At 35.9% G+C, this 24,133-nt stretch overlaps 1 protein-coding gene across 25 annotated transcripts in view; it reads right to left on the bottom strand.

Annotated features, from left to right (window-relative positions):
- GPHN (gephyrin) overlaps positions 1-24,133 on the bottom strand; it is a 270,825-nt gene that overhangs the window by 155,958 nt on the left and 90,734 nt on the right. For all 25 annotated transcript variants that reach the window (XM_054634366.2, XM_077180341.1, XM_077180337.1 and 22 more), the window contains exon 3: positions 3,463-3,520. In XM_054634366.2, the coding sequence (XP_054490341.1) occupies positions 3,463-3,520 (58 nt within the window). The remainder of the gene's footprint in view (positions 1-3,462; positions 3,521-24,133) is intronic.

The raw sequence follows: 24,133 nt of genomic DNA on the forward strand, positions 1-24,133 counted from the left end.
GCCACAAATATTACAGGAATGAAATATTCTGGCAATGTCTTTCTTGTGCATATTACTTTCATGAATTAAGGACCTGCTACAAAATCCATTTCTGGTCTTGGGATGAGATGCATGAATATGTCTACATGAAAAGTATACACGAAAGCACATAAAAACTCAACACAAAACAATTAAATTCCTTTCTGCTCTTGACTTGCAAATCCTAGCAAACCAAGTTTTTTTTTTTTTAAGGAATCTATTAAGGAGTGGTTTTCTCATTCACTGAGTCTTCCCCTATAATAACCACCCTTCACCACATCATATATTTCCTTTGTAATGGCAGAATGTGGAAATCAAAAAGACCACATCTCACTATAAACCATAAGATTATACTGTTGACATAAATCTATAGGCACATCACATAAACTTTCCCTAATCTGTAATAGTCATAAATTGCTCTTTATTCTTGAGACAGTCTCCATGTTGCTCATCAAAACCAGTGTTGCCTGATAGGCTTGCCAGGTCCCATGCACACAAAATCATTTGGCTTGGAAGACCTCTCCTTTAGGCACATTCTATTACAGTGTGTGAGGAACAAGGCTGAAATCTGACAATGCTTTTTTGATAGTTTGAAAAGCTGCTTGCTTAGAGGATGAATATTCTGATGAGAATAGAAGTCTAGAGGAAGTTGAAACAATGACACTTTCTCAGAAATGTGCTGCAGTTTCTATATTTACTGTCTTCATCAGTTCTGGAAGTATTTTAAAACCAGCAGGTACTGAAAATGAAGTGACCTTGCTTTAACTGGTGTGGAGGAATGACAGGAATGCAGATGGCAGTATATCCATTTATGCATTCTCTGAAAGCTTCTTTTATTGAAGTAGAGGATCATATGATAGAGGACATACCTACCTTCTGGAAGAGTCTTCAGGGGAGAAACCTGAGATGGTATCTAGGTAAAGCTACCTGTTGAGTGTTCTCACTTTGGGAACCCAAGTACCTGTGACAAAAATCTAGGGAAGGTAGGCTTCAAGACACTTTGTTTCAGACTGATACAGATGTTGTGGAACTGTAGTGGTGATTGGTTCCACACAATCCTTCCTAACCTTGGTATGCTGCATGAGATTAGTGAGGGTACATGTTATCACTTCTGCCATAAGTACTCCTCATTCATATGCCTGCAATAGTGTTCTACCCAGGATGAATTAATGAATTAACAAAATCAATACCCTGGTTTTCCCCATAAGTTATTCCAAGCTGCAAAAGAGGTTAATCTACCACCTTTCCTAGAACACATGCAAATGCTAAGAGACTTATTTATTTGTCAAAATAACTATTGCTCTCTGTCTGATGAAGTTTCTCCTTTCCCATTTAAGAAAGCAGTTTACTTTTTATGGACTATCAGAAAACATGAAAATACAATTCACATAAATATAATTCAACAATCCATCAAGTTAAATCAGATTTTTAAAGTAAAGCTATTATTTTTGCATATTTCATCAAACTAACTTCCTTAATATTTCACGTTTAAATAGGGGAGAGATAGTTGCACGGCAAAATAACTGAATTAAGGTGCATGGAAGAAGATTCTGTTCTCTCTAGAAGCAAAATTCCAGTAAGCTGATTTGCCTTCTATTTTCTCCTCTCTCCTTTTTCTGCTCAAATCAGCTAGGAGAGCCTTTCAGATGTTAAAACTACCCCCTACATTTACTGCAAGGACACTCCATCTCGCTGTTTACCAGCTGCTATTCAAAACACATATAGACGAAATAATACTTCTTGATATCCAATATATATTTGTCTGTCTTGGTATCTTCCAGTAGTGCATTGTTTAATATAAATAACATATATTGCGGTTTGGGAAATTCAACCCTTTAAGGTGTGGGAAGTGGCCTGACTTCTGATACAACCTCAAAACCCCACTACCTGAACAAGGCAGGAGAGCTACCAGAAACAATTAAAGGGAAAGATTCTTCCCCAGCACTTTAAATAGCTCTGACTTTGAACAACGAAATCCTTTTCCACACTTACATCCTGGCACAACTGAGACTAACGAGTAACCCATCCTTTGATGCTTCTTAGGATCTCAAGCACTTAAACACCAGCTAAATAAGAAAAAGCTGAAAATTCAGAACAGTTCTCCTAAGCAGTTGAAGATTCCTGTGACTACTAATCTTGCAGTAAGTTCCTAAAAGTAAAATTATTTCCTATCTCCCAACATTCCATTTTTCTTTGTTCACTGAACTCAGTTTAGTACGATGAAGTCAGAAATATCAGCTTTCTTCAACATTAACAAAATATCAGTGGTATTGCTTTTCTTATATTAAAGTAAAAAGATTGTGGTTTAGGGTTTTTATAATTTTTAAAATAGTTTTGCAACAGTTCTTTGAGCATCATGAAAATACCCCTATTTAATTTTGAAAGCCTCTTTCTTTTATTCCAAGACCAAAGTTTGAATAGTGCATCTATCCAGTAATAATTCATGCTCCCCTTGATAAAATTCACGATAGAGAAGTCCATGAATCTTAGGTGATGAAAGTAAATTTTGATCATGATGGTGTGATAACTGACTGATGCAGACACAGGCAGTCACTCTGCAGTGAGTTGCTTGCAGTGGGTTTGATACTAATTGAAGAGGAATAAATTCTCACCATTTGCACACTGCAAAGTCATGTCTACATCAGATATTGTACAGTCACTTCCCTTCACAAGATTTTACAACTATTCTTAATTCTCTTTGCACAGCTGAAAACAAGTATGTGAAACAGTACAGTGGGTTAAGCAATCACAATGAGCAAGCAATATGTGAGACTGACCTACTAACAACCAAATGAGGAATCAGCTACACAAACTGTGCTATCAGGTCCAGGCCAAATTCCCCCAGTACCCATCTTTCATTCCACTGAAAAACAAAACTGACACAAATTGCTGAAGCACGTTTCAGGAGTGGACTTGGCTAAAGTGAGTTTTGTTACAATGCACATTACTTTGAAAGCAAACTTCAGTATTTATTTCTATCACTACTCAAAAACCAGTTTATAACAATTTTTTTGCTTATAACAATTTTTTGACTTCATACTATCCCCTTCATAAGACAGACAATATTGAAAAATATGGATGTGCTTTAGATCTCAAAAGCAGAAGGACACTATATATATTTTTTTATGAAACTATAACTCAGTGTTCATCATAGTCCTCCATCTGTCTTCAGGTAGCAAAACAGAAATAGGTTGAATTACACAGGTTTCTGGCATCAAACAAATCCTGCTGAAGTCAGCTTAAGCTGAAGGTAAACTGTATTTGTAAAAATAACTAAAATTCTATTTTAGATGCATAAATATGGATCTAATAATTTTCCTTATGACACTTTCTTCTCTCCCCTATGACACACTTCAAAGCAAGGAATAACGTGGCTTTTTAATGTAACATTTCTGTAATTTTCCAAGGAAAGAAAATCAGTGTTGAAAAGCAGTAATACTGTACCTTGATTTCTTCTATTTCGTCTGGCACTATCTTGTATGCAGATATAGTCCCACCCAACCTGAAATCAGGAAAAAAAGTTCTCAAAATCAGTAACAGAAAATATAGTATGTTAAAAGTCTTATGACTTGTTCCAAAACATAACATTCCTTCTACCAATTTAGAGGTAAAACCTAGTAAGTCCCAAATCAAAAGCAAAAACCCTCCTTTCTTTATCCAACAAAAAATCTGCACGTGATTAACATAAATACTGGAAACAAGGTATCTATCACCTTAACAATTAAGTCAGCCAAGCAAAATTATCATCATCAGGCTGGTATTTTATATATTAATGGCAATCATCACATTCTATGATTTCTTGTTGATGGTCTGAGGCACGTGGATGAGTTTAAGTGTTTGAAGACTGATGCACTTTGTGCTATTTCACTATGCTGCTACACAGTCTGAAATGCATCAAAATACCATTCTGGAAATTGAATTTTTTAAATTAAATGTGCATGTACAGACATCACAAATCACACAGACGCTATAGCCTCCATGTTTGAAAAAATCTCTGCAGTTAATTACTGGTCATAAAAAGTGGGTGATGAGTAATATCTGGCATTGACACAGAAAAAATAGAGTGTTTTGTCCTACATGGAACTCACTGAAATTACTTTTTGAAATCCTGCAAAAATCCTGGTAAAGAACAGTTCATATACTGAAGATGTATGAATAGCATGTACTATAAATGGTGGCTAATATTACATTTTGCCCAGAGACACGCAGACATGGCTTCTTTTATTTCATGAAGCAGTCTCATCGATGGTGACAATTCAGACCTAAAAATATAAGTGCACTAATGACCTCCTGCTGGCTCTACACAGCAATACTAGTCATTTTCTGGATCCTACAAAAATAGAAGTTACATAAGAAACTATTTTTTGTAAACCAGTAGACACCTATCAAATGTGCATTTGAATTACCTCCCTCTTATTGGAATTTTTCTAATTGTCAGCATTTCTACACAGATGTATTTTCTTTTATCTTGAAAATATTATAAATATTGTTTAGTCAAGAGAAAAAGAGAAGAGGAGACTAACACAGAAAACACATTAAGATTTTCCACGGAAGTCCTGCCTTTCCACACTTCTCCTGTAAATGAACTGTTTGAAGGTTTTACACAGAGGATGAAGTTGTGCATAGGAAAAGTCTGAAGTCCATCACTGCTCCAGGTAACATCAGCTGTGATTTCCAAGGTAGAGGCAGGGCTACATCCAAATTCATCATGGACAAAGAGTGTAGCAATTGCTCTCTCCCATTTCCTCTGCAACTTCCATTGCTGCCATCCATTAAGTGAGGATAAAGTTGGAGAAAACTGAAGCTTTTTTTGCCAGTGCAAGTACAAACATGAACTTTTATTTTTCATGACTTTGGTTCAACTGGTGATTCTAGGGATAGCTACAATAAATTGGCTTTAGCATCACAACAAAGGATTGCTCCATCAAACCGTGACAAGCAGTGGCTCAGGTGGCACAGTGACATTGCACCTGACCAGTCCCACAGCTACTGGAATGATGTCCATAAGACAGAGACTTTTATGTGCTTCTTTGAGATCCATTCCTGGCTGCACTTTGAAGTACCCCAAAAATCACTGACTTTCTACCTTCTAGCAGAAGGAGAACACAGAACCTGTACTGCCAGCACTCCAGCAACATGGAATTCCCCTGGCACATTCCTTTATCTGCCACCCTTGGCACAACTATTTAGAACTTTCTTGGAATATCAGAAAAAAAAAAAACTACTCAGTAAACTCATCTGACTCATACCATTAATTAGCATCACTACGCAAATAGTTCTGCAAAGTTTTGTGTTAAGAGTTTAACAAACTCTGAATCTGCCAAGTTGCAGCTCAAATTGTACCACTCTTAAAATGTAAAATGTCAGCTAACACAATTCCACATTTTTGAAGGAGAAAGACACATTAAAAATTCTGTTACTGTTTAAATAAACAACCTCTCATTGATAGCTCCAGCTCACATATCTCCTAAATTGTCCATTTACAATCCTACACTGACACCTTTATCTTTAAAATCCAGTCTACAAACATAAACAATAACAAATTTGAAGCTGAAAAAGAATCAGAGAACATTAATATACAATTTTATCAATGTCTCAGATTTGAAATGAAGTTTTTAGGGAAGTCTATACTTTCTTCATTTCAGAACATTAGATTTCAGTCAATCTTATAACTTCTGAAAGAGATTCAACACAGCAGATTACAGTACCAGATTTAACTGGTGAAAGACATAAAAAAGACATTTCACTTTGTATATAAAGTTTGTCTGCGAGTTTCACAGAAGTTTAAAGGCATCTCACACACTGAGGGGATGCAGCTAACATAGTCACATCATTATTAAAGATCTCCAGCAGTCAGTTAAGTCTGAAGTGTAAGGGACTGGACAACATCGCACACACAAGTAACAGAGAAAATCAAAACCACTGTGGTGATTGCTAAGAAAAACCAGCAAAATCAAGGTAAATCAAAAATCAATGCAATAATGGATATGTCCAGCATGGGGAAAAATTTCTATTTCAAGTGTTTCTCTGAATTACATTTAAGTGTAACCATCAATCATGGCCTGTCTGGAAGCTTGCTTGTCATTTTGCAATTCCTTGATTTGATTACTGACATCTGAAAGGAGATCAGACAATGATAAACAGGAGATTTCAGCTATAGGATGATACAGAGACCACGACAGAGGGCTTGCACATGGCATATTTTTTCACTTTGTTGTGAAAAACCTTCCTCTGCAGGTTTCTTTTTTAGAATACTTTACAGTACCATTCTTAATCACAATTAAGAATTAATTCTTAATCACATTTTCAAGAAGTAACTGTGATCAGAAGAGCAAAGGATCAGCTAGCCTGAGTGAGTATACACTAACTACAATGGACTTTGAATGCTAAAATATAATGGAGCAAAGAACACATTAGAATGGCCAGAATTCAGATCACATTCTGATCTCTATCTGAATTCAGATAGGGATGCAAATTTTGTGCAGAGTCACTCTTCATCTTTCACATATTTTACTTTTTTTAACAGATTTTATTACACTGCTCTCCATTTGAAAGACTCAACATCCAGCATCCTCCAACAGAAATGGCATTTTCTCCCTGATAATACACACCCAACCAAGAGTAAAGCTAAATACCAGCCAGTTACTTCCAGTACACTGAAAATATGGTCCTAAACTTCACCCAGAAAAACCTAATGTGCAAAGTCTTTCTCTCCCAAACTGCAGTATTTTCACACTATAACAAGACATGCTATTTAACAGTGAAATTATTTTAAATACTAGTTACCTTTAATGTTTCACTTGTATATGTGAGAGATAACCTCAAACATACCAGAATTTGTATTTAAATTTTGACAGACATTAATCTTATCAACTCTGTATCATACCTTGAATGTAATACAGAGAGCCCAATTCTCCAATATCTTTGCAAAAGAGAAATGAAATTATTCCTAGATGTAGAAATAAGAGCTGACACAATAATAATGAAAAACTATCTCTTACACTGGGCTAAACTGGTGAAGGTGTTTGAGGCAAGGATCAGAAAAGATAAGATAGAAATTCCATAAAAATAATCAGGAAATAATAAATATAATTATTTTATCAGAGGTTTTAAAACTAATAGAAATGTAGTGGTTTATCTTTCCAGACTGGGCTTGTGAAAGTTCACAAAAAGGATTCAGGAGAACAACAAGGTTTCTATAGCAACCTAAAAAATTAGCAAAATACAGGAAATAAACTGAACCAAGGCCAACACAGTTGTATTGCAACAGATGGATGCTTTACTATTTCACAAATTAAAGCTGAACATGCGAGAAGAGAGAAAACTACATCCAAGTTAAGGAAAGTTGAAAACCAGGAGGAACTGTGCTCAAATGGAGACAAGAAACCATGAACTACAGCTCAAATAAAAAGTAAACTCATGACAAAACTAAAAGAGAAATAAATTTACATTGTTACATTAATAAATTTACTCTGTTGCAATATTTTAACAAGCTGACCTGTTTGCTATTTGTGTTTCATCCCAGATAGTGCAAGTTGGACTTTGGCTGATTTTCCCCTGTGCCCCTCTATATATCCATGCTGGGAGGGTCTCAGTGGAGTATTATTGCACAGTAATACTGGAGTATTATTCCATTTTGTGCAAGACACATGTGCACTTGGACTGAATCCATATGGGTCAGCTTTTATAATTTGAATTCTGACCAAAGGTATGAAAACAATCTTTATCTACAGTTCCACATCAAGGGACTGCTATAAGAAGCTGAGCTATTGATTCATCTGTTAACTTAATAAATGAGTCATACCAAATGCAATGAAGTAAATTTTCTAAAAATAGCTTGTAACCAGCTTGGCTGCTGTCATCTGCTGAATTTCTCCAATGCCACTTTAATTAACATTAATCTTTCTTCAGATAGATCACTGTCTAAACAATATCAAGTTGTCACTAAGCCTCCCAAAGAAACTCTCCTTCATCTTTTAATGAAAGCAAAACTCAAAATTCTCCACTTGGCATTTTTTTTCCAGAACCATCTCACAAACATGTTTGTTACCTGCCATCAGGATATTCTGGTTTTTTGAGTGATTTATAAACTAAGCAGATTATTCAAGAGAGCCTGTTCTTGGGAGGGGATCAAATGACTGGCTATTTCTGACTCTACAGGCATGCTCATTTCATCACAGGCTACTGGATGAATACTTCCTACAACACTTCTCCTGCCAGAGCAAACTGACCAAGTCAGCATTCTAAGCCTGCTCATCTGGACTGCCTTGATGTTGACCCCTATGATATCAACAAATCAACTGCCCTTGGATCCTCACGAAGTACTCCAAGGACGGAGGTAGCAGGATTTGAAAGCATTTGAAAGCTTTTTTTCTCCACTACCTGCAAAGATACATTAAAAGCAGAGGGAGAGAGCTCCTTTAATTGATAACTAGTTTCTACTGACCTTTGAGAAATTGCTAAAGCACCCTGAGGGAGGTAGTAAGAAGGCTGCTATTCTGGGCTCCTTCCTACACAACAGAACACTGGCAGCTACAGCAAGCTGGGCTGCAGCTCCTGGCGCTGGCTGCTCGCCAGCAAGGAACCCTGCAAAACAGCTCCCAGAGAGCATCCTCACGACAGCTTCACTTACTCAAAGGTATTAAACTATGCCATGAAGAGCCACCCCAGGTTTATTGTTTCTTTTGGGGGTATTATTATTGTTATTATTATTACTATTACTATTTGAATGGATTCAATAATTAGATCCTTGAAAACTTACTTCCCTCCTCCCCCAGTCTTTGGCCAGCTTCAACATGCTGTACAGAAAAACATCACAGAAATCAAATTATTGCAGACATGCCCTCTGTCAGTTCATATCTCTCATGAACAACAGCTCTGAGATTAAGACATCACTTTACAGGATTCTCCCTCTGCCTCACCACATCCCAAAGATTCCTTGCCCACACAAAAAAAAAAGAGGGGGGAAGGCATTAACCCAAAAGTTTTTATTCCCTACCATATAATTTTTTAAGGGTAACAAGTATATCACATTTTCTGTGGCTTTCAGGCTTTTTTTCCCCAAGAAAAGCAATAAACAACATGAAAATATTATTTTTAAGGAGGAAAGCCATATTATTTTTCTCATCCACCCTTCCAAGTTGGTTTGTTGCTTTGTTTCTTCTTTCTTTAAATTTTAGTACAGGAAAAGCAAGACTAAGTCAGAAGAGGCTATTTTTTCAGACACTTCCAGCAGGAAAATATTATCACCTCAACAGTCTAATATTGGAAAAGAATAGAACAAGAAGCTTTGTCCTCAGCATATGCCAGAAATTAGGGATGAGGTCATATGTAGGTCATTTGGCAATCAGAGGACCAGGAGCCACTCTTCCCTTCTAGCAGAATTAATCTGACTTGATTTAATTTTGGGGAGGAAAGTTGGAGCTGTTATCAAGTGCATGAGTCTAAAACACACACCCTGTGTGGCTACAGGGCCTGGAGAGCACACCCTCTGTGCAGCTATTCAGGCCCACCTGAGTTCAGAGCTTAATGCAGTTTTCGAGGGGGGAACTTTGCTTTACCTCAGCACATGGGGCACAGCCCTGCATGGCAGCTTGGGGTAACCCTGCTGCCAGCCTGAGACACATCCACAGATGGGCTCCTCCTCTTCAAAATGTTCATCAGCTTGATTACTGCCTAATAAAAACACACCAGGGGAGCGGGAAGGTACTGCCACCAAAAAGTTTTGGGCTTGCAGCACGATCACCCAAAACAAATTGGATGAAGAGAACACTTAGAATACTGAGAATACACTCAGAATACATACTTTTCAGTGGTGCAATTTTTTATTTATTTTTTTAATCTCAGCATGGAGAGGGGCATTCTGTGCAAAATCAGGAGGACTGCCGAGCTTCCATGAGAAGCAAAAACTATTTAAGTTTTGATTTTTACTAAACAAATTAATTAATAATTGCTCAAAAGTCCTATCATCAATACTTACATGCTTCATGGCAAGATTTTGAAGCATGCAAATAGCAAATATTTTAATACTTTTGAATAAAATGAAATTAAGTATAAACAATATAGATATTTATAACATCAGACTTTTAAAAAAGATTATAGCATTTAACTAGTAAATAAATACTTCATCATTTGTAATAGGCTAGTTCCACCAGATTATAGCAACTGAAATGGTCTGAGAATAATGTACTGAAGACTAATTCTGCACTTAGGATTTTCATTAGAGATTCAAAATTTTACTTATAATTAAAACTGACTAATAAAGTCTTCCCAAATGCCAGCAGAATCTAAAACCACCCTTGTCAGGTGGACCAACAGCAAAAGAGCCCACTTCCATGCAGGATGCATGCGTGTTTATAGTGCAAAGGGATGATTGTACTATGCTCCATCTGATTGGTGATCTAAATATGGAAATCATACATTAAATCAAACAGACAGAAATGTCAGCTAGATTAAGTAAAAATGTGCTCAGTGACTTTGAAAGTTCCCACCGGGGCATCAGATGCTTGACCAGCCAGCTCATTAAACAACATGAGCAAGATTTGAAATTTCCTGAGAGAAAAAATATGCAGAAGCAGACAAAAATCATTATCACAAAAGCAGTAAAATTCTCACCATTTAGACAAAGAAAAATATATTTAATATCCATGTTGGGATTTAGTCAGTAGACTGAGGACTCTAAAATACTGTATGAAAAGAGATATTTATAGTAAATACCAAGACAATAATATATGTTGATCTTACTTTGTCCTGTAGGAAATACCATTGTAGGGCAAAGTATGTATTTGCATTTTTTTTCCAGCAAGTAGATACCTAAGAGAGATACAGAGAATTTGCATATATATTGCTGGCAATTGCCTGTCAGAAAATCCTCACCTACCTCAACTGAAAGCAAAAATTTTGGGTACTGGAGAGTGACCTTTTGCCTACCTTGGAAGGCACTGCAAATTAAAGGATTTAGGTGATCTGATAAGGATTGCAATGATCTGCCTGGAAATGAAAGATTTCACTGGTAAATTACCATAGCAGTTTGTAGAAACCCATGCAGGAAGATAAAGCAATTTTTGCTGACACTCTTGTCATTGCAGTTGAGCTCTATTTGCTCCCACCCAAATGTAAAAGGGAGACCATTTGAATCAAATATGAAGAAGATCCTTCCTCAATAATAAGTTGACCCACAACTAGTAGAAACCATAAAGTTAATTTTTGTAGAAATTAACATTGTCCACCTCCCCTACGGATTTACCCAACAAGAAATGAATTTTAAAAATATGGCATTTCCCCACGAACTCCTCAGGCTTTTTTTATTTATATGCTGCTCACATTCCACTACAATATTATAATTTTTTTCCAGTAACTTTAGTGCATTTTTTCTCTTCCATTTTTAGACATTCAAGCATTGAACATGCTTGTGAAGCCTGGTTAGACGTACTTCACATGTCTGTCTCCATGTGCCACTTTATGCCAAGGTTAAAAAAATTAAGTATTTATTTTAAAAAGAGGAAGTTTGAGATAACGTAAAACCAGGAAATGGGACCAGCAAGAGAGGAACACTTGATGAACAGGCTGGAATGAATTGCAGACCACAGGCTGAAAAGTGCAATGACAGTATTTTCTATGATTAGGCAAAAAGACATCCAGAAAATATCTTCATTCCAAAAAAATCAGTAAGAATTGAAGGTGAGAGCAGAATGATTAAAACTTGAAAAGAATAAAATGTGGAGAATATGTGGGAATGGTCTAATCGTTCCAGAGTCTAGACCAAATTTTTTCTTTACAATTTAAATCACAGGGCTTATGGACAACCATCAGAACTTTTAAATAACTTGTTTTTAAAAAAAACCTTAATCCTACAATACTGAAATGACAAGAATGAGAGAGGAGTCTCAGAGACAAGCAGCATCCAGAAAGGCTAATAAACTTGTTCACACAACGCTTCCCCCTCTGGAAGCTCTAACACCTTACTTTGCTCCACCACATTTCAGAGAGATGTTAAGTATGAGTATGATCCAGCATACAACCAGTGGCAGTCTTGTTACATCTGTATTTCTCCAGACAGTTAAATTCAAAACTAAAATTTGCTGGTTTTCTTTTTCCTTCATACATTAGTGTGCTCACATATATATACATATATTGCCCTATGTGGCCTAAATGAGTGAATGAAATTCTGTTTAAAATAGTAATCTGATTCAAGGGGAGTTTCTCTGTGCTGGGAATGGGAAAGGGAAAAAAGAAAAATCAGTTTAGCCACAGAATGGAGTCACAGGAATAAAACAAGACCACATTTGATCTGTCTTCATACCTAGAAGGAACTTTCTATAGACAAATAGTATTACTGACAATGCTGCAAGTGAGATTTTATTGCATGTCTCACACAGTTATCTCCATTCCAGATAACTTACAGTTACTTTTGACATCATCATCATCCATATTCTACAGTTGCTTATAAAATATCTGTATAGTTCAAACTCAAGAAACTGAAAAGCACTTATTTATTATTCATATATTATTAGCTGTGGGTTTTTAGAACAAATTTTTGCTTTTTGTAGTTGTCAATCCCTTTTTCTTTGCATCTAATCATTTACATGTCAACAAAAAGTTTCTAGACTAATTAAAAAACCATTTGATCTATTGTCTCTGCTATTCATGCCACAGCATACTACAACCTGACTCTTTCATTATTCAGAAACATGGGAGGCTGGGGACATGTGGATCTTGGACAACTTAAGAAGGCTTTGATTAAATGTATTTATGCATTTTGTTCCATTCAGGTCCCAGAAATAATTTCTACTTTTAATGTTTAAATAGCTCGCACAAGCATAATCCATTGGCAAAATGTAACTATTCACACCTCCTTACTTGCAGCTTTAATTTACCTTGTAAGTCCCTAACAGCTATGTTCTCCTTCCATCTATTCTGTACAATGTTCTCTTAAAAGCAAAAATAAGATAGAAAAATCCCCTCTGGTTCCATCTTCCAAAGGCCTTCTTCTCTTCTTCTTGCTCCCCCAATAAATATGACTTTAGGAGGAGGCTGCAAGGTTACTGAGTACACCACAGCCCTTACTATCACATCCTGTGGGTGACAGTGACCATAACGTGCCCCATAACTTCAACATGCCTCCAGCAATTCCCGAGCTGAAGAACATGGATAAGGCAGAGATTTATCTCTTCCTCAGTTTCTGCCCCAACACAGGAGTGAAAACAGATAAGGTGAATCCTGGAGCTTACATTCCTGTAAAATAAGTAATTTTCTTCAGCACTGGCATTCCATGTCAGGGAGGCCGGGTAAATTTGTCTAGATAAATATAGCAAAAGTAACAGGAGGTGGATATCTTGTCCAAAGCAGAGATTTAGTCTAGAAGTCTCTGCCACTTATCAGTGTATTGGGAAATTATAACCCCACAGATGTTTAAAATCAAAAAATTAAAGTAGGGATCTTTCATTTGCCAGAATGTCTGTGTTGGTCTTTCCTCAAATCAATTTCATGTATTTGGAGAGGAGTCTTGAAAAATGCTTGACTGCAGTTCTACCAGCAAGTACCACACAGAGCTTAGATGTGTTCCTAGGCATCTGAAACAGCCACTATGTAAACTGTGATCATAGAATCACATTGGAAAAGGTGAAGCACCATGGATTTTGCTTAGACTATATGCAAAGAACCGTGTTATATTAATTAACACTGAATTCCTGACTAGCAATGGGCAAATGACAAAATGCAATGGGCAAAAAACAAAAAATGGCTAACACCTCCCACAGTACTCACTGAGCCCTGGTGCAGAAAGGAAATCAAAGATGGTTATGGCAAACTGGGAGCAAGGACAGCACAGCGCATGCACAACTCCCGTGGATAATGATATAAAAACCAAAAACAGGAGATTTGTGTACAGGGATAACTGGGCTTTATGAATAAACCACTGTAAGAAACTGCAATGTTTCTTGCCCAATCACAATTTACTACTTTACTCCAAACAAGCAATTATTATCATGAAACCTGCCTTTTCCTTCCAGAACTAGCAATAAACACTCTCACCCTTTAGACAGTAACAGTAATAACCAAAAAGCTAGTTACACAAGCCCAGAAATAATCCCAATCTATACTGAAATGAGTTTAAGTGATACCCAAACTTAGGAACCGAGCTAAACTGCAGCATTGCATTAAGAAAGAACATTTAAAGAACTGATAGAAAAACCCTTACAGATAATGCCAGTACAATATATTTTAGGACCTTAACCTCTGGTTAAACTGCAAGATCATATTATGCTGGCAATGCCATACTATAATTACTTTACAAAGTTTTATTCTATTTTAGAATTGCCTTTGTAATCAAAGAACTTAGAGGTAGGTGGGTGGTGCCATCAGGTCAAGCAATGGAAGAATCTCTTGTATTTAAAACATAAAAGGTAGATCTAGAAAGCTGGTGGAACAAAGACCATTTACAAACTTAAAAAAACCTCCAGATTTTTTATCTTATAAATATTCCCCCTCCCCTCCCTCCAGCAGAATATCATGGGTAGATATTACTAGGTTATTTTAACATAAACTATATTGTCAGCTATATTTTCATCCAAACATGTCAGGACAAATAGTGATGCTATCCCTCCACAACAGCAGTCAATGCTTGAGCTCCTATTTCCTCCAGCCACATCACCTGACTTTAAATGCTCACTGATGCATAATGTTACCCTAGATAAGTGTCAAGATACATTTCATTGCTGCAGTGCCTCTATATCTTAAGCTGCTAAGAAGGCATGCTTCTACAAATTCAGCAGTGTTCCACAGAGCTGAGAAACATGATTACCCAGTGCACATTTAGATGGCTTCATAAATCAGACAATAATTGTAATAAATGGCTTTTTCAAAAAAAATAGACTTTCCATGCTCTGAAGATGCTTTAGTATGAAAACCAGAATATCCTCTTTCATCTTACTTAAGGAAAAGTAAATACACAGTAGAAGCATTCCCTCACTGCTTCACCTTTGCAAGTCTTATGTAATAATTTGTCCAAAATCCACTCACATCGAATTCAAAACCATTTTAATGAATAAATAAAATGTAGGAGAAGCCTTTTGCAAATAAAAGAAAGTAAAAATTGAGTACCTAATACCTAAACATGTCCATTCCAAGGTTACCTTTCTGTCACATCTATTGATTAGCTCACAGTTCAGCTGATCTTTACAGTCAAGCACAGTGACTCCATATATGCCACATATGCCATTACAACAAAAAATTCCACACGTAGATTTTAAAATTTTTCTTTGAGTTTACATTGATAAATTAATACTGTATTGCAGCATTACTGGCATTTCTGCTCTTGCCCCAGCTCAGTTTCATCCTCAGAACTGCACTGATCCATACATGAGCAAAACACAGAACAAAAGTTTTCTCAGCATTTCCTTCCCCCAAGTCTTTCTACCTTCTAAAATCCACTGAGGAAGTAGCTATAATACAGAAATATTTCAGGAAGAGCTTTCATATTATTGGAGAATTCTCTTTCACAGAGCAATTCAATCCGTGACACAGTTTTGCATTAAACTGCATTAAAAGAAGTATAAGGCCTAGAAGTCTTCTGATTTTACAATAAATTAAAATAATAACCCTAACTCTGAACAATTGTTAGTGACAGATACTTGAATGATGCATCACAATGCAAGCTTGCTATTTGTTTTTTAAAATGTTTACTACCTCTTCTGGCAGAATTCTCAGCTTTTATTAACAACCGAACTATTAAACGTAGGAGATAAAGGAAGAAAAAAAAACCAACCAAAACCCTGGATCTATTTTTTATTTTCAGGGAGCTATACCAGCATCCCACATGAGATCACAGCCAACTCTGTACCACAGTGAGAGTGGCACTGAGCCACAGCTAACAAACCATGCTGAGAGGAAGAGCGTGTTGGCTTGTACTCAGCACTGTGCTACAGACATCTCTTATAACCAGCCAGCTCAGAGTACTCACTTGTCCTTATTTGTCAAAAGCTACTAACTAGGGAGTAGGTAAATTACATTAATTACATAATTTAAATATGAAATGTATAAAATGTTGCATGTTATAACAGTGCAATTAGAATCAGTGTGTTATTCCATGAGAATGATGCAAAGGAATTGTTCTTAGTAGCAAATATAACTCATTAATACCCATTTGATATCTTTCAAATTAAAATTGGGAAAAAGCTACTTGACAAATTTTCAGGGACTTTTTTCACTTTAAAATGTAATGCAATTAAAACTAAAATAGTTGTGCATCATAAAATTTTATCAAAGTTCCTCAGCGAAAGGTTCTATAAACACTTCGACATGAAATCAAATATTCAATTTTTTGGTTTGCCAGTTTCATTTCATGTTAAACATTCCACTCCTTTTTACTGGCCAAGTACAAAGTATTTATTGCTTAGTTCATCCTCTTGGACTTGTGTTTTCTCAGTATTTTTAGCTCCACTTGATCACAGGGCACCTCAAATTTGACTTAAGTTATCCATTCAGTATTTCTCCCTTAATTCACACCCACACCCCCCCCCTCCAAACTATCCCACTATTAGACTTTTTATTAATTAGAGTAGTAAACAAACAGAAATATGTCTTATTTCATAGCTTTCCTTTTACAAATTAACCAACAGTTCCATGAGAAAAAGTTTTCTTTTCTACTGCCTGAAAACATGATCTGTGAAACAGGCTATTTAGAAAGGGTCTTGATTATTAGATTCTGGTTAGAATAACTCATTTTTAGCAATTTCACCAAGAGCAGTCTCTTGCCTCTGCTCAGCACAAAACCTTCAAACTTTAATTTTCCTTTTCTCAAGGCTGAGTACCATACAGTACATCACTTTCCTGCAGTATTGTTCGATTTTCCTCCTGTAACTAGCTACTGCAGAAGATGGCTATTTATCCTGTAAGATTGTTACAAGAGCACCCTTAAAAGAAGGAAAAGAGGCTGACCTGCTGCTGAACTGAACACAGCATCAACACAGGCTAATGATCAATAACTTCAGTTAGCATTTTCTTCCATGGGTTTTAAAAGGAAGCAGCAACAGAAACAGCTGTAAAATCTGAACAGTGCAGATGTATTTGAATGTCTTATTTCATCACTCACTCCTGTTCCAGAAAAATAGAATGTCAAAACATTTTCTGATAAAGTCTCTCCTCAAGAGTAGCTTCTGCTGAGGTAGAAAGGACATAAACCAGCATGGAGTCCAACTTTGGTGAAGGAAGGGACATAATTTCTGGAAGTAGTCAAATATGTACATACCTCCTTTTCATATGGCTGTCAGTCATCTGATCCTTTGCATTACTCAGTATTCCTGTGTCTTAAGATTGTGCCACTGTAATTGTAGTAACTACAGATGCTTACCTATTTGTGGATACACTTAAAGTCACAGTTCCTGTGCAAATACATTAAGTTTCAAAACTTGCCCATTAATAAGAATAATTTCTTATTAATGATTACTGATGTTTCATTTATCTCTTCTTTCTTCTCCAGTGATGATTTCAACATAATCCTTCTGTAAACTGAATAGAATTAACAAGTACAGAGCAACACAAAAGCTTGCTATTAGGGTAGCTAATAATCTGAGATTCTAATTTCTGTTCAAAATATTCAGCTAGTGTCCTGTGCAGAAGAACAGAAATAGTAAAAAAAAACTATCCTTTCATATGCCAAAGTAGCACCAAAAATTCATGGTCTTAAGAAGCCTCTGTATATATGGACCACTGCCTTAAACAAAGAGGCAAATCATGGGAGAGACTGACAGAAAGAAAAGACGTGAAGAATGAAGAGCCCTCTGATAAATAAACAAACTCTTTATTAATAAGCTCTCATTTGAGAGCTGCTTTTCCACATAACACAAGGTTTTGGACAGGAACAGTTCTAATTAGTCTCAAGTTAAAGGGTATTAAGACCTTTTTAAAAATGGAGGCTTAAATTAGTTCTTTGTTGGGTAATGAAAGTGATTGCTAAGATGACACTGAAACAAATTTTAAGATAAATTATTGCTGCATTAGAGAAATAATAGGAAGAAAGCATTTCTAAGTACTGCTAACTTTGAACAGATTATGGCTATCCCTTCACAGTAAGTCAGTGTATTAAGCTATACAGAAATATCCAAGAAGGCCAGCTAATTAAAAGCTTGGATGCTGGTAACAGTGTGTGACTGAAATCAAAAGTTATGACAAAACCTTCCTTGAAAGGTTATTGTTATTAATATAAGAATACTATCTGACTATTAAAAATAGCTTGTGTATATACATGCTGCAGTCATCACACTGTTCATAATGTTTATTTCCTCATGTACACAATGAAAATAATAGTAGCAAATCAAAGATGATAAAACCCATGACTGAGGAAAAAAGAATTTCAATCCAATGAAACTTTTATCTTATATTAGAGGTCCTGAGCATCTTAAACATTCATAAACTGTAAAAGAACATAAGCAAACCCTTTAGTTTAGCATATACAATATAAATTACATTAGCATATACAATAAATTAGCTAAAAAGATTAAAAGGCTTACAAGTGCAGATGGCAGGACAAGAGAAACTCCTGAAGGAAGAAAGAAAAAAACCATCTTCCTAAATGTAGAACTCACTGCTATCACTGAGATTTCTGAATAAAACCTTGAGCTGATAATCTCTTTTTCTACTAGATCTGGGGGCATTTTTGTTTCACATATATATCTTCAAAATGTTCTGCTCAACCATGTAGGCTGAAGCAGACACACTTCTCAAAGGTGTTTCAGACAAGCCAAACTAGAAGATTTTTGCTCAATTTCGACTTTTTAAAAACACACTTCCCAAAATACTTTAACAACATAAATCTGAATTTTTCGTGTACATGCAAAATATTAGAATTAAAAATATAAAATTATTCTGAAATCTCCAAATCTCTATGAGCTCATCTATTACTAATGCCTATAGAATCATCAGCAAATAATGAAGGACATAGAAGCACACCGCCTATTTGAACACAAACATTTTCTTTAAATTTTACTCAGCTTTTGAGCACAAATTCATTCCTTGAGGATTTATTTTTAAGGTTGGTAGCTTTTAAAAAAACAATACAGAGCATACCCTTAAAAATATGAATCAGTCTGTGAAGTGCACTGCTTCATCCCCTCATAGGCAGAATTACCCTTGAAAAGCTATTTGCCTAAGGCTCATGGCAGGCAGCATTCCTTCTTAAGCCAGGGAGAAGTAGTAAAAAACCTAAAATAACTGGATTTCTTTGCATTTTTCTGCCAAATTCCTGTTTTTAGAAGGGATTCAATGCTGAAAGATTCTGAAAAAGTGCATTTTAAAGTAAACTGTACTAAAAGAATACAGTCTGAATACAGTATCATTCTCATAAACTTAAAATACTTTATTGTAACTCTACTTATGTCAGTTTTGAAAATAAAGATTCTGAGAACCATTTTAGATGGATTTTGGGTAAGGGTATTTATTGTAGCTTGGTGGAAAGCAAATTTTGCACTTATACACAAAAAACCAAGATGATCCACCCATGTATGGGGAAGACTGGATAAGCATCACCCTATTTGGGATGAGCATTTTCTGGGTTTTGTTGCTTATTCTATGAAAACTCATCTTAAGAGTTTTAATGTTTCAAGATTTTTCAAAACTCAAGCACCTTCTGGAATTTTTCTTTATGGTTTGGACTTTGCAAAAGAAACCTGAAGTACGATTGTATAATACTCTTGAGGCCTCTGATCTTCCCCTGAAATTCATGCATGTTTAGATGAAGATGAGGTTCTAAACTGTATAAAACTGTTAAGACAGGTTGACTTAAAACTCTTTCAAGTATTGTTCCCTAATTTTCACAGCACTGAAAACGCAGTAGAGTAGGCACAATGCAGAGTTTCCTGAACAAAATGCCAACGGTGTGGGTACAGCTTGAGCTCCAGGCACAAAATGGACACAACAGCTGCTCATGGTACCACACACTGCTTCTCAGTCCTGAATCCTGCAGCCATCCCAGAACTACAGTGCTACAAATCTCTCAGCCACATTGCCCTCTATTCTGTTTTTCTGGATGTGAAAACCAAAACAAAATTATATATTAATGTATTTCCGAGATTATTTGCAATCTATATAGTGAATGTCTTACCTGGTTCTGTTAGAACAGTATTTTCTATATTAGCAAAAAAGGGAAATACATTAAAGAAATCTTTATGTGCACCTTTTGGAAAAATGGAACACAGTAGACTAAAAGTCACCACCTCGTAAATAATAATTACATCTTTTGTTAAAATGGAGAAGAGGTTCCAGTCACACATTCCCACATTTAATAGCTCCTCGATGAACTATTTTGGTTTTGAACACTTGCCACTGAACATTTCCACACACTATATTAAGCTATAGAGCATATTAATTGAGTAGAATGCTTGTGACAATGAGAAAAATACTGAATGAAGAGGGGTTGAGGAAAAAAAAGAACCTGAACGTGCATTTTTAAAATAGGTGTTACAATCATGTCAGTCAAATGACACTCACTCCAGAGCAACCTGTATTTTCTAAATCAATCACCTATCTGCAAATGACACCAATACCAAATTTCGAAAGGATGCACTGGATTTCCAACCACAAATGTAGACAGATACATTCTTGCATCTGAAACCAAATAATGAATACAAAATAGAATTTTAATAGAGTAAGACTTTTTCCTTATTAGAATATAAGGAAGGGGATAAAAATGGAGGTAAGAAGAGAGATACTATAGTTAAAGAAAGACCAAAAAGCTTAGAACAGAATTAGTAAGGGTATATGTTTTAAATGGAAGCATTTATTGCTGTAGTATAACTGTGTTTCTTTGACATAGTCTGTGGAAAATCACTTGAGGTAACTTTTCAACCCTTAATACATCAGTTTTGAGCTCAATGCTGTCTTCATCCATAAAAATTACTGAAGTCCTGGTTATACTCTGTGATGTTTATATGGTAGCATGGATAAAGGGAAAAAGAGTAAGTGAAGAATCCATGGTAAAATTCAAGCTGTAGTCAAAGAAAGTGAGAAAAGCATACATTAAAAACCCACAAGATTTACTGTAGGATAGCTATAACTTTTCTTTCTTAAGCCACCATCTATAGAGATTTCTACTGTACACTGCTAAGAAGTGATTTTACAGGAGTCCCCCACAAAAGTTATGGACAATTCTAATTAAGAAAGCAATCTAGAATTGAAATGCAGTGAATGTTGCATAAAAGCATGAACAGATCTGTGCATAGCAATTTTCTGTATATCAGTGTCAGAACCATTCCTAAGATGTGCAGCAATGGCTTCCTTTACATCTCTATTCTATTACAATATTTCAGTAGCAGATGATGCAATCCCCCAATCTATACTGCAAAGAGGCACACAAATTTCACAGAGACCTTCTCTAAATAAGACATTCCTTCAAGTCATTATAGCTTAGACAAAAAGCAGCCTATCATACAAAGAGAGACCAGGGGTCAGCTCACAATTGCTTTTCAGAGCAGTTCAGAAGATCATTTAGTAATTTTTACGAGTGAGATTAGAAGAGAGCAATTTTCTATCATGTAGTAAATTACCAAAAGCCATGTAGAGATGGTTTTGTTCCTCCATTTCTGGGAGTTCCAAATTTCAGTTTAGCCATGTCAGGGAAGCCCGCTCTACTTTGAGGGACAAGTGTTTGCTCACGCAATGGAAAAATTGTTCAAGTTTGTGGGTGCTCCACTCTTTATGAAAGTACTACTCCTGAAAGAAGTATATAAAAATTGCCATAGCAGCTCAGTCTAAATGTGCACACGAGTCAGTATGATGTTTCTGGTGCTAAGAAACAAATACTTAGGGGATAAACACATGACACAGAACATGATTTGTTTCCTGGTACACACTTTTCACCTCTTGCTGCCTTCAGTTCAGGAGCTTTCCTGACCTAGATGCTGCATGCAATTAATTGGCTTTAGCAGCCACAGTAGGCCTGTCAGCCTAATTCCTTTATTTGTATCTATCATTTATACTCTAGGCTTCCATATGATGTTACATCAATTATGAAACATCCAGTTCTGCTACACTTGTACAAGTATGTAATTTTATTAATTTTAAAACTGCTGCTCGATTTTTTTCCTGTCACAATTTGCGATCTGTGAAAAACAGTGAATAATTGCCTCTGACTTTTTTTTAATGCTATTCATTCTGTATACCTCCACCATATGTTGTTTCTTCGTTAAAGTGAAAAATTCTAGTCTATTTTGTTTCTTTGTGTGGAAGCTGTTCCAAATCTCTGCTTTATCTTATCATCCATACCATACCCCCAACTAGAAGTTAATAAAGTAGTCAAGATTTGAGCACATCTGAGGTTTATAGTCATATAAATAGGTCTTCTGTTTGGTACTTGATTTTTTTAGTAAGTACTGTTATTTTAAAAGTTCTTTTCTGAGTATACAGAAACACACTTAATGCACTATAAAGTATTAAGAGAATTCTTTCAGAGCATTATCTTAGGAAATGCAGTTTAAGCTAAGATCAGCACTGGACCACTTCTTACCTGTAGATACACACACAAAAAGAAAAAGTGTAGACACTATGAGAAGACAACCCCCTTTAAATACCCAGAAAAGAACAGATTATAAATAGAAATAACTAAAGTGTGAAAGCATGAAGTCAGGTGAAGAGCCGGGCTAGTGTGATTTGGATGAAGTCTTGAGGTGGTAAATAGGCTACAAGAAACTGTTTGAGTTTTGAAAGTCATAGATCCTCAGAGAGTGGAAAGCTGACAAAAACAGCAAATGCCATGAAAAGACCCCTCCAAAAGAAGCCTGAAGTTAAAAGATCAAGTAAGGCAAGATTAGGTCACCAAGAGAAGACTAGAGAATACAGCTAGAAGCTGTGGTGGATTTGGGTTGGACAAGAAGACAAAATGCAGAGCCAGAGAGGTGTACAGCAGAACGCCTCAAGGAAATCCCTATTATTACACATTAAGATTTTAAAAATAATTTGGACTGTGGTTTTAAAAAATAGAATATTGACCAGGAAGCTGAGCTGCTATGCCATTATATTCCAAAGCAAATGACGGGCTGTAAAATTTTATTCAATCAAATGACCATTTTACATTCTACTCCCATCTATTCTTATTAATTATTAGTGCAAATGATTACAGAAAGAAGTCTTCTGGTACTTAATTCTGAGACTGTGACAACACTTGTACATACTCAATTTTCCTACTTCTTCTGTAAGTCATTCTGGTCTGGTCCTGAATATACCCAAACACACAGGAAGCTTGTCTATATTCCTTCCAAATGCAAAAGGAAAAAGTAATTACAAAAATTATTTACAATTTTTTTAATTACAAAAAGTATTACAATTATAGTATTACTCACATGTGACCTAAATCTGATTGGGATGGAGTTGTCTTTATTCACAGAAGGTGGCTGCACCAGAATTGCTGTGTTACGGATTTGTGCCTGAACAGTGCTGATAACACACCAATGTTTTCCCTGTGGTTGAACAGTGCTTGTTAAACATCAAGACCTTTTCTTTCCCTTCTCTGCCACCCCAGTAAGTAAGGCTGGGGATAGAAAAGAGCTGGGAGTGAGCACAGCCAGCACTGCTGACCAAATACCATACTCTATACCATAACATTGTGCCCAGCAATAAATGCTGAAGGAAAGGAGGAGGAAGAGGAGTAACATTAGACATTGCAGTATTTGTCTTCCCATGCAATTCTTGTGTGTGCTGAGGCCTGGCTTCCCAGAAATTGGCAAAGTATCTGACTGCTGATGGGAAATATTAAATCTCTTTGTTGTACTACTGGAGAATAATAGTTATTAAGAAAACAGGATTTAAAAATTGCATTTGGAAAAATGAAAAATTGACATGGATTTGAAGTTAGAAACAGAGAGGGCAATTTTAAAATGAAGGTTTAAATCAAACATAGAAATAACTTTTAATCAACTGTGATACTGGCTAGACTAAAACTTGATCAAGATTTCTGAACCTGTGTCCTATGTATTTCTTTTCAGACATCGAAGAGCAAACATAATGGAACAGAGCAGGAAGGGCAGAGTTTTTCTTTTGAATCCTTAAAAAATTTTGTAACATTTTCATTTATTTTCCTAAATGAAAGTTTAAGTACATTTAATAATAATAATAACAACAAACCTTAAAT

Source organism: Agelaius phoeniceus, chromosome 6 (assembly GCF_051311805.1).
Source record: "Agelaius phoeniceus isolate bAgePho1 chromosome 6, bAgePho1.hap1, whole genome shotgun sequence".
Classification (NCBI taxonomy): Eukaryota; Metazoa; Chordata; class Aves; order Passeriformes; family Icteridae; genus Agelaius; species Agelaius phoeniceus.